Genomic DNA, 15791 nt, shown 5'->3' with positions numbered 1-15791 from the left:
ATAAAACTGCTTCTTCCTTTATCCTGCTGACACAGATTCAGATGGAATTTTTCTCTACAGCTTGGCCTCACAGCATAATCCTAGAGGCCCTGTAACGTAGATCTGGTCTAATGTGCTGCATGGTTCACAGGGTTTTAATCAAATGGCTGTTCCTCAAGCTTTTCTGCACCTCGTGGTGGTGTCTAAAATCTCAAAGCAAGGTGTGCCTAAAAGCAAGTAACCCAGTAAACTGATCGTGTGATTTTTCTCTCAGAACAGCTAATAGCACCTTTATTTGATGGTCTGGTCATCTCCAAATCCTGTTTCATGAGGTTTTTGAGATCTGCATTTTTTTCTTGGAGATGAGAATGGATAAACTCCTCCACATTACTTTTTCCAAAAATCATACTGGAAGTTGCCTGTGATAAAGATTGATCATTACAAATGTATGTGACTAGCATGGATAAATGATCGACTCTGTCCTATCACATCCCACCTTCCAAATTGATTACCTTGGGCTTGCTCATGTTTTGGTAGCCAACTCTGGTTTGGGCTATCACAGCCTCAAACCAGAAGGTCTGGTGGAAAGAGTGGGAGAAGCTGTTGACTGTAGCACCAGGTACTCCCCTGTGTGCTAATTATTATTTGTATCTTTTTGGAAAACCTATTATGTATATTTTTCATATAGTGTTAAGTTTTTTAGATAAATTTAGTTCTGCTGCATCATTATGGGATAGTAAAAATCTCATTTTAATTCCTCCAAGGAAATGAATTTGAATCAGCCGAACAGTCTATTCATTGGTTGTGGCAATATTCTATTAAAGATGTTGAACCAATCTGTAATGCTGAAGATAGAAAGTATCACAAGGGGCCTGATACTTCATTATGTTACATGCGTGTACACTGGTATAACTCCATTGATTTCAGTGATGTTACTAAATCATACAGATAAAGCTTTTTAATATCAGATGAGCTAACACTGGTGTAAAACTGGAAAAACACAGTTTAGAATCGGGCCCAGGATCTGTAAATTACTCCTAAGTGTATAGAAAGTAGACTGAACATTGGAAAATGTATTTATATGACTATTTACTGTTATGAAAAGGAGGCTGTGTCTTTAGTGATTAGAGCCTGGACATGGGAGTCTGAAGTTTTGGGTTCTTTCCCTGGCAATGACCCTTAATCCTGTATGAGCTTTGCCAGGTCACGTAATCACTTCATAAAAAGAAAAGGAGTACTTGTGGCACCTTAGAGACTAACCAATTTATTTGAGCATAAGCTTTCGTGACTATAGCTCACTTCATCGGATGCACACTGTGGAAAATACAGAAGATGTTTGTTTTTATTCACACAAATCATGAAAAAATGGATGTTTATCACTACAAAAGGTTTTCTCTCCCCCCACCCCACTCTCCTGCTGGTAATAGCTTATGTAAAGTGATCACTCTCCTTACAATGTGTATGATAATCAAGGTGGGCCATTTCCAGCACAAATCCAGGTTTCCCCCCCCCCCCCAAACAAACCCACTCTCCTGTTGGTAATAGCTTATCTAAAGTGATCACTCCCCTTACAATGTGTATGATAATCAAGGTGGGCCATTTCCAGCACAAATCCAGGGTTTAACAAGAACGTCTGGGGGGGGTGGGGGTTAGGAAAACAAGGGGAAATAGGTTACCTTGCATAATGACTTAGCCACTCCCAGTCTCTATTCAAGCCTAAGTTAATTGTATCCAATTTGCAAATGAATTCCAATTCAGCAGTCTCTCGCTGGAGTCTGGATTTGAAGTTTTTCTGTTGTAATATCGCAACTTTCATGTCTGTAATCGCGTGACCAGAGAGATTGAAGTGTTCTCCGACTGGTTTATGAATGTTATAATTCCTGATATCTGATTTGTGTCCATTTATTCTTTTACGTAGAGACTGTCCAGTTTGCCCAATGTACAGGGCAGAGGGGCATTGCTGGCATATATCACATTGGTAGATGTGCAGGTGAACGAGCCTCTGATAGTGTGGCTGATGTTATTAGGCCCTGTGATGGTGTCCCCTGAATAGATATGTGGGCACAGTTGGCAACGGGCTTTGTTGCAAGGATAGGTTCCTGGGTTAGTGGTTCTGTTGTGTGGTATGTGGTTGCTGGTGAGTTATATATTGCACAAACTGGGTTTTATAATAAACACAAGTTTATTAACTACAAAAGGCAGACTTTAGGTGATAATAAGGGATAGCAAACAGAACAGAGCAGATTACAAGCAAATAAAACAAAACATGCATACTAAATTTAAGATCTTAAAGAAACTGGTTTTAAGAAGTAATTTCTCACCCTAAATGTTGCTTTTGGGCAGGTTGCAAAAATTCTTGAAGGTTAGCTACCCTGCTTACAGCTTAAATCTTCAAACACCATATTCACAGACCAGATCCCTTTTCCAGCCTGGGCTCAACTCCCTCCCACCCCACCCCGGTCTTTGTTTCTCAGATCTTTCCAGCTGTCATCCTGGGTGGGGATGCAGTGAAGAGTGAACCTAGATCAGTTTACTCCCCAGCCTTAAACAAAATTTACATAAGGTGGGAACCTTTTGTTTCCCAGTCTTGACCTCCCCGTTCTTTTAGTGGAAAATCACTAGACATCCAAAATGGTGTTTAGTATCAGGTGACATGACCACCTGACCATGTAGTGTCAAAGCAACATCCCAGCTACTCAGGAAGGAGAGAGACGAGTATCTTCAAAGTCTTATTGTTTCTTCCTAATGGCCCATCAAGGCTGATGGCCTGCTGTCTTGTGGGTGTTTCCCAAGTACACACATAATTGTAATTGTTACATAGTCAATATTCCTAACTTTAGATACAGAAATGATACATGCATACAAATTGGATAATCACATTCAGTAAATCATAACCTTTCCAATGATATCTCGCAAGACCCATCTTGCATAAAGCGTATCTTAGTTATGCCATATTCATATCATAACACTATTTCTATGAAGAATATGGAGTGTAACATGACAGAGGTATATTTTTTATTGGGCCGACATCTATTGGTGACATTGACAAGTTTTCTCTTTCACCAACAGAAATTAGTCCAATAAAAGATTACCCTACTCACCTTGTGTCATAAATATAAAGGGAAGGATAAACCCCTTTAAAGTCCCTCCTGGCCAGAGGAAAAACCCTTTCACCTGTAAAGGGTTAAGAAGCTAGGATAACCTCGCTGGCACCTGACCAAAATGACCAATGAGGAGACAAGATACTTTCAAAAGCTGGAGGGGAGGGAGAAACAAAGGCGCTCTCTCTCTCTGTCTGTGTGATGCTTTTGCCGGGGACAGAACAGGAATGGAGTCTTAGAACTTAGTAAGTAATCTAGCTAGATATGCGTTAGATTGTTTGTTTAAATGGCTGAGAAAATAAGCTGTACTGAATGGAATGGATATTCCTGTTTTTGTGTCTTTTTGTAACTTAAGGTTTTGCCTAGAGGGATTCTCTATGGTTTGAATCTAATTACCCTGTAAGGTATTTACCATCCTGATTTTACAGAGGTGATTCTTTTTTCTTCTATTAAAATTCTTCTTTTAAGAAACTGAATGCTTTTTCGTTGTTCTTAAGATCCAAGGGTTTGGGTCTGTGGTCACCTATGCAAATTGGTGAGGATTTTTATCAAACCTTCCCCAGGAAACGGGGGGTAACATTTGGGAGGATTTTTTGGGGGGAAAGACGTTTTCAAACGGACTGTTTCCTAATAATGTAATACCGCTTAGACGGTTGGTGGTGGCAGCGAAAGTCCAAGGGCAAAAGGAAAAATAGTTTGTACCTTGGGGAAGTTTTAACCTAAGCTGGTAAAAGTAAGCTTAGGAGGTTTTCATGCAGGTCCCCACATCTGTACTCTAGAGTTCAGAGTGGGGAAGGAACCTCGACACCTTGTCTCTCTAAATCTTAAAGTTTAAGATCACGGACCAGATTCAGAGATGATGTAAATACTAGTGTTACATATCAGTGTACATGGGTATAACTTACATACTGAGACTGTTGGGAAGAGCATGGCTGTAGCAAGAAAAGCAACCAACAAGACAATGAAAGAGAAATTACACTCTCCTTCTGTTTGCCATTCCTTGCCATTCCACTGTAGTGGAGCATAGGTTACGTCCGCTTACAGACTTATTTATGTGTAACTTAAACTTCAGTTTGTCACTTTTAAATTTGGCCCCAAGCATGCAATGCCATTTTGAGAAGAAAATCTTTAAAAAATTCAGTGTATGTCTGTAAACTTTTGTGGTTGACTTAAATCAGGAGCCCAACCATATGTTTTTTATCTGTCCAATTGAACTGGTGCCATAATGAATCAACAGTGCAGTATACTTTTATACCTAGTTCCATAAATTACATGGAGAGCACATGGAGAATATGTTAAGCAATAATGTTGTACATTACAAATAATCTGGAGAGCACAACATATATGGAACAATAATTTTGTAAAGCCACAGCATGTCATTTTTAGCCCACTCTCTCTAAACATTGGAGGCAACAGTACACCTAAACGTTGGAGGAAACAGTACAAACCGTCCTAATTTATCCAAGTATGTTTTATATAAATTGACTATTACAGATATTAATTTGTACGATATTGGTAGAAAATCCTCACATTGTTTGTATCTGATCGTGAGAAATTGTAATATCTTCAGTCTGTTTTCAATAAGGTTTAAAAAGCAAGATAATAAATATTTACATAGGGTTTTTTTCCCCTACAGAATTGGATTTGTTTTCATCTTAAATACTAATGAAGAAATTGACGGGAATGAGGATGCTGGAGTAGCTCTTTTGAGAGCTTTCAACTACATTGCAGAAGAATCTGATACTTCTCAAGCTTTTATCTCCATGATAAATGTTAGTGCCTGTAAATAGATAAAAATAATACATAATACTTCTTAAAACTATTTGCTTTCCTATAAATTCCCCACCTTTAGTTGGAAACAAAATTGTTCTAAAAGTGGATGTTAGGTTGCTGCAGAATGTCTTACTGAAGACATTTTCCTGCTCCTCAAACAAATTCATTCTGGTAATATTGTCTATCTATAAATTTTCTTCAAGGATTAAAAGAAGGTAAACATACCTTTCAGTAGTCAGTATTTTCATGTGGAATCATAGTTTTGAGCTCTTTATATGGCCTTTTCATGCCTGCCTTCTTGTCTGTGTTCCAGCACACATTGGAGTAATGGTATTCCAAAATGGTTTAGGTCATGCCTTATGATTTAGAGGACTTCTGAGGTAGTTCAATGGTATAGAAAATGGGGCAGACTGGGTAAGACATTTTCATTATACAAGTGTTTGCCTAGTCTGGTTGACTCTATTCATGTCTCTGGAAGAACATGGAAATCTTCCAGGCTCAGAGTTTGAGAGAGATTCTGACTCCTCGACTAGAGTGGGTGGCTTAAGAAGGGAACATTTAAGGACTTAGAAGGGATGAATGGATTGACTTGAAGTACAGGATCTCTGTGATGACTCTTGACAAAAAAAAATTTGAACTAAAGAATAGGGTGCAAACAGATTTTTAAAAATTCTGTAACCATATATAATGTATTTTTTTTCTTCCTACTGTCCTGTATCATTTCTTCTTTAGGAGTAGAGGCACAGAAACTTAAGGTGATGGACACATTAAAAATTTCTTAGATAGGTAGATAGATAAGTAGAAAGAAAGAAACCAGAGAGGAGAAACTGGAAGACCACTGTAAAAGAGAAATAGAAGTCCATAAAGGTTAGAGAGGGTATGGAGTATATGCAAGGTTAGTCATTGCAAGACTCTTCCATTACCTGATCACAAAATATCCAGAGTTTATGAAGAGCACAGTGAAAACTGAGAAATTCTTCTTTCTGTTTTGTTCCATAATATGAAAAGAAGGGAACGCTAGATAGAATTAAAGAGTAGTAAAAGTAGAACCAATAAAAGGAAATGTTACCTTATGCTTCATATAAACTTGAGGTGTTGACAGCCATAGGAGGTCATAGAGATAAACAGCTAGCGGCCAATTGCGGAGTTTCTCTAGGAGTGTGGCCTGAGAGGAGACTGTTGATTTTGTGTTCTGGAGGTACAGTTTTGAGTTTTGAGTGATGGTTCCAGGTGTGTGATTTGATTCAGTGCTTGCTGATGTCCCTTAACAAAGAAGCAGTGCTGAACTAGTTTTTAGCTAGGTTTAAAGGCTAGTCAGTAGTGAACAGTCGAGCAGCTAACAGCGGTTGCTCTGGAAGTTAGTTCATGGTAGTTTGCGGGAGGTATCTTCCTCCTCCTTTTTCTCCTAGGCGTAGGGGTTACTTAGGCAACACTAGAAGTAACCCAGGGAGGAGAGGAGACAAAGAAAATGGTTGGGTACAGAAGCTGTAGGATGTTCATTGTCTGTATCTGATGGAATCTACTCATGCATGAAATTTCGCCCGGTAGAGCTCATGGCAGAGAAGATCCAAGAGTAAGAGATACAGCTGGAGATGATGATGGAATTCAGGTGGGAATTTGGAAGTATAATGGAGGAGAGAATTGAGGAGGTGATAAAAATAACTCAAGAGTTGTAGACATCTGATGAACAGAAACCTGGAGAGCAGGCTGCCAAAAGAGGAGTGTGATCCATGGAAAAAAGCAGAGGAAGAGAACCACTAGTGAAGATGAAACAAAATTGAGTAACAGGTTTTCTTAAATGGGGAATGAGGAGGAGAAACAGACAGATGATTAGGTGAAGAGGAAGAAAAGAAGGGAAGCCAGTCCCTGCAGAAGAGAAGAGACAGTTGAGACACCAAGGAACTAGAGCCCAAGTTAAAATGAGGATGATGTACAGGGGACTGTGAGAGAGGACATAAAATAGATCTATACCAATACCAGGAAGAGACAGATCTGTGTGGTTGGGGACTCCATGCTAAGAAGAATTGACAGGCCTATCGTCAGACCAGATCCAAAGAACAAAAAAGTATGTTGTATTCCAGGAGCAAGCATATATGATATGGATGTGAGTTTAAAAAGGATCCTGATGGGAATGGGGAAAAATCCACTGACTGTCCTGCATGTCAGGACAAATGACACGGCTGGATTCCCATTGGAATGGATGAAGAATGACTACACTAGCTGAGTAAGACACTTAAAGGAAGCGGAAGCTTGGGTGATCTTCAGTGGAATACTAGAGAGAAGAAGGGCAAAGGTGTGACAAGATAATGAAGATCAACCCATGGATCAAGAATTGATGCCATGAGGAAGCTTTTGGGAAGATTGACCATTGGGAGGCCTTACAGAAAGAAGATGCTTCTGGACTGGTGGACTCCACTTGAATATCTGGGGTATTAACCTTCTAGCATCAAGTTTTGCACAGTTGATAAGAAGTAGATGAGGGGAGAAGGTTGGGAGAGACTTGTGAAATCTCCATGCCTGTCTTCAGTACACAGGAGTAGGAAAATCAGCTAAATGGAGATATAATAAGGGATAAAAAACCACTGTAAGATAAGAGATAGGAAGGTGAAAGAAATTACAAATATTGATTGGAGTAGTAGTCAGGTAGGTGTTACAGTGAGTAAAAGGACTAAACCTAATCCAACTAAAAAACTAGGTGTGGTCTCAGGGAAAGAACTGAGATGCTTGTACGTGAATGCAAGAAGGTTCGGTGGTAAAATGAAGGAACTGGAATTACTTGTGCAGGAGGTCAAACCAGTTATGGGGATTACAGAAACATTGTAGAATAGCACTCATGGCTGGAATACATGTATTAAAGAGTATATACTGTTTAGGAGAGAGAGAAATAAAGATGGAGGGGTAATGTTGTACATTAATTCTGGGATAAACTGTAAAGAAATAAGGAGTGATGGTATGGATGAAACTGAATCTGTTTGGGTCAAAATCACTTTTGGGAAGGATTGTGAAAGAGATAGTGTTATTGGGATAGTGTTAGGGTCTGCTATAGACTCTTGGGGCCAGACTCGGATATGGATAGAGATCTCTTTATTTAATATTATTAGAGAGAGAAATACTACTGGGAATTGTGTCATAATGGGAGAAGTGATGGAATTTGAGACTTGGTTTTGTAAGTAGCGAGGACATCACAGAAGAGCCAGTCATGGGAAATAACCTTGGATCAAATGATCAGGAGCTGATTTAGTTTAAATTAAATGGAAGGATAGTCAAAACCAGGTAGAGAGCTATGGTTTTTGCTTTCAAAAGGGCAGACTTTGGGACGTTAAAAGAATTAGTTAAAGAAGTCAGCTGGATTGAAGAGCTCAAGCATTTAAATTTAGAAGAGACTTGGAATTTCTTTGAATCAACTATATAGAAACTATCTGCAATTTGCATTCCAAGCAAGGGGGAAAATTGCATAGGGAAAGGCTGCAGACCTATCTGGATGAATAACCACCTCAAAAAGATTATTAGGAGTAAATAGCCCTTAGAGAATAGAAGAAGGGATTTACCAGCAAAGAAAACTACATCATGGAGTTTAGAAAACGAAGTGAGACTTGCTAAATGAAATGAAATAATAAGTTATATAGATAAAAAGAGAATAAGGAAGGATAAGATTTGGCTGCTGTGTACCATGGAGAGGGAGGAGATTATAGATAATCTAGATATGGCCCAAAAACAAAATGAATTCTTTGCCTTGGTTTTCAGTAAATATCATAATATTGAACATGGGCATGAAGGCAGGATGGTGGCTGGAAATGGGTGTATAGAAATGACCACATCAGATGGACTGGATAATTTTCATGCCAGAATACTGAAAGAACAGAATACTGAGATTATTAGTCCAGTAGCTAGGACTTTAATAAATCTATCTGTTCAAAGATAACATTGTATGACTAGAGAATAGCTAACATTGTACCTATATTTAAGAAAGGTTAAAAAAAGTGATGTGGACAATTACAGATCTGTAAATAGGCAAAACTTTGGAATAAATTGTGAAGGAAAGAATTATTGAATTTATAGAGGTAAACAGAAAAGTAGATGTAATTAAGGCTGCAAGTTGGTCACGGAAGTCATGGATTCTATGGCTTTTCCGTGACTTCTGCAGTGGCTGGTGTGGCTGGCTAGGGGGCCATTTGAGCAGCTCAGGTAGCCCATGGGCCAGATGCATTGGCCGCTGCTGGGGCAGTCTGGGGCCACCACCCTCCCGGTTCGCGCCCCCCCCCCCCCAGCAACAGCAGCAGGAGTTTGGGTGCATGTGGGAGGGGGTTCAGGGCTGGGGGTTGGAGCAAAGGAGAAGGTGAGGGCTCTGTGTGGTGCTTACCTTTGGGGGCTCCCTGGAAGCAGCGACATGTCTGTCCCTCCCTCAGCTCCTAGCTTCGTGCGCTGCCCCCACCCGCAGGTACCGTCCCTGCAGCTCCCATTGGCCGGTAACCTGTTTGTTTACTGCCCGTGACCTGTCCATGACTTTTCCTAAAAATACCCATGACTAAAACATAGATTAGATGTAATGCATCATGGATTTACCAAAGGTAGCTCAGATTGTACCAGACTAACCTGATTTCCTTCTTCGAGAAAATAACTGTTTTTTTTTAAATGAGAGAGAAATGCAGTAGTTCTAATAAACTTGGACTTAAGTAAAGCATTTTACATAGTACCACATGGGAAATAATTAAGTTAGAGAAGATGGGGATTAGTGCAAGAATAGTAAGGTGGGTAAGGAACTAGCTAAAAGGGAGAAGGCAGCTGGTTATGCTGAAAGATGAACGATCCAATTGGAGGGAGGTTACTAGTGGAGTTCCTCAGGGATCAGTCTTGGGACCAATCTTATTCAATATTTTTATTAACGACCTTGGAACAAAAAGAGGGAGTGTGCTAGTGAAATTTTCTCATGATACAAAGTTGGGACATGTTGTCAATGCAGAGGAGGACTGGAAAATCTGGATGACCTAGAAGACTGGAGTGACAAAAATGGAATGAAATTCAATAGTACAAATACAGTGTCATGCACTTAGGGTCAAATAATAAGAATATCTTCTGCTAGCTGGGGGCTCATCAGTTGGCAATGATGGAAGAGGAGAGAGACCTGGGTGTGTGGGTTGATCACACAATGACTATAAGCCACCAGTATAATATGGCTCTGAAAAAGGCAAATGCGATCCTAGGATGTATCAGGTGAGGCATTTCCAGTAGAGAAAGAGAAGTATTATTGCCATTGTACAAGGCTCTGGTAAGACTCATCTAGAATACTGTATACAATTGTAGTCACCCATGATCAAGAAAGATGAATTCAAACTGAAACAGGTATAGCGAAGATGTACTAGGATGATCAGGGGAGTGGAGGGCCTATCTTATGAGAGGAGTCTGGAAGAGCTTTCCTTGTTTAGCCTCGCAAAAGGAGGGCAGAGAGGGGTTATGCTTGCTTTCGCTAAATACATCAGGGGAGTAAACGTGAGGGAAGGTGAAGAGCTATTTAAGCTAAAGGACAATATTGGTACAAGAACAAATGGGTGTCAAGTAGCTATGAACACAGGAAGGCTGGAAATTAGAACGTGTTTAACCATTGGAGGAGTGAGGTTCTGGAACAGCATCCCAATAGGAGCTGTGGGGGCAAACAACTTAATTAGTTTTAAGAGAGAGCTGGACAAATGTTATAAGTGGTACTGTATGACAAGGGTTACTTGTGAAGTTGGGGGACAGAGCTCAATAGCCAGTGGTGGGAGGGCAACCCTTCTAGTCTTTTGTTTCTAACGTTCATGCTAAGACGAGGGAATAGAAAGGAATTCTCAGTCACAAAAAGCATTGTTAGCTGACCCGGAGTATTGGATGTACTTTCCTCTGCAATATAAGATATTAACCACTGCCAAAGATAGGATAGTAGACTAATTAGACCAGTGATCTGATGGCAGATCCTATGTTCTACTTAAAAACAATTTATATTGTTTTGATAAATGATGAAGTAATATTAATATGTAGGTAAAATAGCTTTGTTTTTTATCTGTTTTATAATTTTCACAGATGTACCATGAAATGAAAGATGGAGAAGTTTTCACTGTGAACCATGTGAGGAATGTTCTTAGAAGTGAGTTTCCTCATGCTGACATTCAGAGTATATTGGGTGTTGACTCTGAATATGATGAGAAAAGGAAGGTATGTTAAGAGAAGAGTTGCAAGAATAGTACTCTGCACAGGGCTTAGTTTTGCATTTAATGGTTTCTAAGAGTTAAACCACTTAAATGCAATGGGGTTGGAATTTTTTCCAGTCTGTTGCATGTTGGAAGGGTCCATTTGGATTATTGTCCCCAAGAATAATATTTAGTCCTGACTCCTATCTACTGTATACATCTGCTACTATGGAAGGTACCTAGTGATAAGTTTATTAGATGTGTATGATTTGCTGTAGGTGGTAGGTTACCCAAGCAGCCTGGCTAAGGAAGAAATTCTATCTTCTAGGCAAATCATACCTTCCTGGCAAAGAATCTGCCTGGTGGGTATGGCCATTCTGACTCAGAATCACAGGATTCCTAGTGTCAGAGACTGGAAAGGTAGCGAAGGCACAAACATACATTATTCATTTGTATGAGCATATAATGCTGACCAGTCAGGGAGATTGCCAGGGAACTTTCTCTAGCCTTCACCTGATTCTGAGGTGAAATGAAGTTTATGTTCTTTAGAAAGTGACTATGTACTGTGAAAATTTTGCTTCCAATCATGACATCATAAATTCTAAGGATTACAATGTGGTAAGCTGAAATGCACATACAGTTGACTGGTAAAGAAAACAAGAGGCCTTCTATAGGGAATTGACTGTGCAATCCCCAGACTAGAATGTAAGTCTTGAGTTTCAAGATTATCTGGAAGACTTTAGAGATGCATGCCCTCTTGCTGATGTTCAGTGAGAGACTAAGGGCAAATCTTCCAAATAAAAAAATGAACATTTTTACAATTTATTCTCACAATTTTAGTTTAATGTAGCAAGGATTTCTCAGTTAAAGTATAAAGTTGCAACCATTCTGTAGTTCATTTAAGTACCAGGTCACATAAAGTGGAGGTGGGCGTTCTGACTGAGGTATGAGAGGTAGGACGTGTCCTATTATATTTTAAGCCTATTTTATTTTTTCATACATTGATTTTTCTATACTGAAATCTTATGAATTGGTCTTCTAGTTTGTAGGATTATTTGTAAATTGGAGTAGAGATCTTTTCTAGAGAGCCACATTGTTGGCACAAAGTGAAACTGTGTTGTTTTTTCTGTTAATTTGGATTCCTGAAATTTTCAGATGTGAAACATTTTTCCAAGCAAAGACTTGTTCTGACAATTGGCAAATATGTCTATCTTGAAACATATACTTTCTGTTATCAGTAGCTGCTGCTTCTATTATCAATAGATGTTTCTATAAAAAAAAGTATTCTGTAGTTTGTAATCAAAGGTTTGTGTTTAAGATTTACCAATATATCATTAAATAAAGGTCAACCACGATGTGTAGAGGAGAGTCACCGTACTTCCCTGTTGGTGAAGTTCAGAGTGACAGAGTTAAAGGAAACAGGAAATAGAGCACTGAATTTTATGCATAGTACTGGAAGGGAATGTTTTCTTTTATTATAATAATGTAGGTAATTTTCTGCAGAAGTCCATACAAGCATTATTTTCAACCATATATCTTCAACCATGTCTGATCTGTAAAATCCTCTGTGCTTTATTTGATGAATATTCTTTAAATAGTGCATGATAAATAATAGCTCTTAGCAAGACTGCCACAGAGTGGCATAAAAACAAGGGTTTTAAAAAAATCTTTATATGAATTTACAGGAGTTTTTGTCCTTCCTTTTTGATAAATGTGTGCTTCATGTACTATTTAACTGATTAATTTTTCCAAGCTGCTTTCTGAAAAATCCTAACAGAATTGTGAATTCAATTTACTCTTTATGACTCATAGAAGTAGGCCACAACACAAAGTGCTTGGACATTGGTCTACATTGTCTCTTGATATTAGTTTTCTTTCTTACTACAGTCAGCCACATTCTGTTTAACTCTGTGATATTTCTGATTTGAATAGGCAGGAGTAGCCTTTTATAAAAAGACCGGCCTGGGTCCATTGCCTCAAGCTCTGTTTAATGGTGTGCCCTTTAATGGTGAAGAGATGGCTGCTGCAGAATTAGACACAGTTATTCTCCAGAGGATCATTGATGCCATGGGGTTCTTCCAGAGGGCAGTTTTCATGGTATGCTGAGCATTTATGAAAGAATGTAAGGTGAAATACTTGTCAGTAGATTGTTACAGTCATGATTACAACCTATATTTTTTGTAATGAGGTAGTTTGAAATTATTGTTATGAAAGCTGAAGTTACATCATTACTTTAATTTACATTCATGAATTTGAAACTTAATGCATGTTGATTATTGAAGCTCTAAATACATGTTAATCCTTGAAATGTTTTCAGCCAAGAAGTGAAGATGAATTGTAGCCATTCATAAGAAAATTTGGACCTAAAATGTTAAAATCTCTTGTGTGTATTATTTATATATTTCTTTTCTGTTTAAGCAGTCCTTATCTTAGCATTGGATATATAAAAGCTCTAAACTAAACAGAAACATAAATTCATACTGGTAGCTGACAGCCTGTGCTGTCACATGAGTGTAATTTGTAAACCATGTATGTTTAAAAGTAAAAAATGGCTAACAATTTAAAAATTGGATGGTAACACATTGTGAATATCCCAGTGATTATTCACCCTGGTGATACCCTAAAAGAGTTCTCAGCCATGCTTTTAGCTGTTTCCATCACTTCATGCTGATTCCACAGATATTCTAGGCTTCCGAGTGGGGTTACTGTGTGTGCTGGTGTCAAGGTTCCTTCCCCAGTCTGAACTCTAGGGTACAGATGTGGGGACCTGCATGAAAGACCCCCTAAGCTTATTCTTACCAGCTTAGGTTAAAAACTTCCTCAAGGTACAAACTTTGCCTTGGTCTTAAACCGTATGCTGCCACCACCAAGCGTTTTAAACAAAGAACAGGGAAAGAGCCCACTTGGAGTTGTCTTCGCCCAAAATATCCCCCCAGGCCCTACACCCCCTTTCCTGGGAAAGGCTTGATAAGAATCCTCACCAGTTTGTATAGGTGAACACAGACCCAAACCCTTGGATCTTAAGAACAATGAAAAAGAAATCAGGTTCTTAAAAGAAGAATTTTAATTAAAGAGAAAGTAAAAGAATCACCTCTGTAAAACCAGGATGGTAAATACCTTACAGGGTAATCAGATTCAAACCATAGAGAATCCCTCTAGGCAAAACCTTAAGTTAAAGAAAGACACAAAAACAGGAATATACATTCCATCCAGCACAGCTTATTTTACCAGCCATTAAAAAAAAAGGAAATCTAAATGCATTTTCTAGCTAGATTACTTACTAACTTAACAGGAGTTGTAAGGCTGCATTCCTGATCTGTTCCTGGCAAAAGCGTCACGCAGACAGACAGACCCTTTGTTCCCCGCCCCTCCAGATTTGAAAGTATCTTGTGCCCTCATTGGTCATTTTGGGTCAGGTGCCAGCGAGGTTATCTTAGCTTCTTAACCCTTTACAGGTGAAAGGGTTTTGCCTCTGGCCAGGAGGGATTGTATAGCAATGTATACAGAAAGGTGGTTACCCTTCCCTTTATATTTATGACAGCTGGATATATTGTTGTGTGAGCGGTTGTGTTGATTTGTGTCTAGGGGATTAGACTGGGAGAATTGTGTTGATTTTTGCAAGTGGCAAATGAGGAGTATGTGCTTCCCTGAGGGGCTATATGTGTTGCAGGTTGTTGTGTGTGCTGGTAGTGTTGTTGGGTTTGAGTTGTGTTGTGCTGGGAGGGTTGTGTGGGTGTCAAATCTGGGACGTGTGCTGCGATGAGGGGCTCTGTGTGTTCGGGATTCTTCTTCGAGTGGCTTTGCATATTCCCGCTTATGAGTACTCTGCTGCCTGGTGGTGCCTAACAGTAGAACCTTTTCCAAGCAGTGCTTGCCGGACCACATGTGTGCCCACTACTAGTCCTTCCCTAGGTGCCTTTGAATGTTCCTGAGGGCAGGGGCTCTGCTCTGCCTACTACCTCAGTTCCTTACAACCGCCGTGGTGGATGGAAGTGAACCACTCCAGTCCTTTAGACCCAGCATTTTCTCCATTTTTATTGCCTTGTTAACTTTATAACTATAGTTGTTTGTTCTTAGTATAATTTGTAGCAGAGAATGTTTTTTGGTATGAATAGTGTATACATTTGTAAGGTTGGTTCCATGTGTTACGGCAGAACTGCAAAAGAAAAAGAAGGTGTGCTCTAAGAGATGCGTTTCATGCCCTACTGTTTTCCCTGTGTTGGACAAACATGTAAAGCAGGGGTGGGCAAACTTTGTTGCCTGAAGGCCACATCGGGGTTGCAAAACTGTATGGAGGGGGGGTAGGGAAGGCTGTGCCTCCCCAAACAGCCTGGCTCCTGCCCCCTATCTGCCCCCTCCCACTTCCTGCCCCCCGACTGCCCCCCCCCCTCAGAACTCCCGACCCATCCAACACCCCTGCCCCTGCTTCTTGTCCCCTGACCAGCCCCTACCGAGACCCACTGACCCTAACCACTCCCCCGGGACCCCACCCGCTATCCAACCCCCCATGCCTCCTGTCCCCTGACTGCCCCGACCCCTATCCACACCCCTGACCTCTGACAGGCCCTCTGGGACTACCATGCCTATCCAACCCCCCCTGCTCCTCGTCCCCTGACCGCCCCCACCCTGAACATCCATCCCATCCAAAAGCCCCCTGGCCTCTGACTGCCCCCCTGGGACCACTGCCCCTTATCTAACCCCTTACCATGCCGCTCAGAGCAGCATGTCTGGCAGCCGCGCTGCCCGGCCGGAGCCAGACACACTGCCGCGCTGCCCT

At 40.2% G+C, this 15791-nt stretch overlaps 1 protein-coding gene across 1 annotated transcript in view; it reads left to right on the top strand.

The window, feature by feature from the left end:
* Nucleotides 1-15791, top strand: part of UGGT2 (UDP-glucose glycoprotein glucosyltransferase 2) — a 282769-nt gene that overhangs the window by 126364 nt on the left and 140614 nt on the right. The window contains exons 15-17 of the mRNA XM_077807042.1: nt 4717-4852; nt 10908-11039; nt 12947-13111. Coding sequence (XP_077663168.1) covers nt 4717-4852; nt 10908-11039; nt 12947-13111 — 433 coding nt within the window. The remainder of the gene's footprint in view (nt 1-4716; nt 4853-10907; nt 11040-12946; nt 13112-15791) is intronic.

This window comes from Eretmochelys imbricata, chromosome 1, assembly GCF_965152235.1.
Source record: "Eretmochelys imbricata isolate rEreImb1 chromosome 1, rEreImb1.hap1, whole genome shotgun sequence".
Taxonomy (NCBI): Eukaryota; Metazoa; Chordata; order Testudines; family Cheloniidae; genus Eretmochelys; species Eretmochelys imbricata.
Note: the sequence above shows the minus strand (reverse complement) of the source record. Positions and strands in the feature narration are given on the sequence as shown.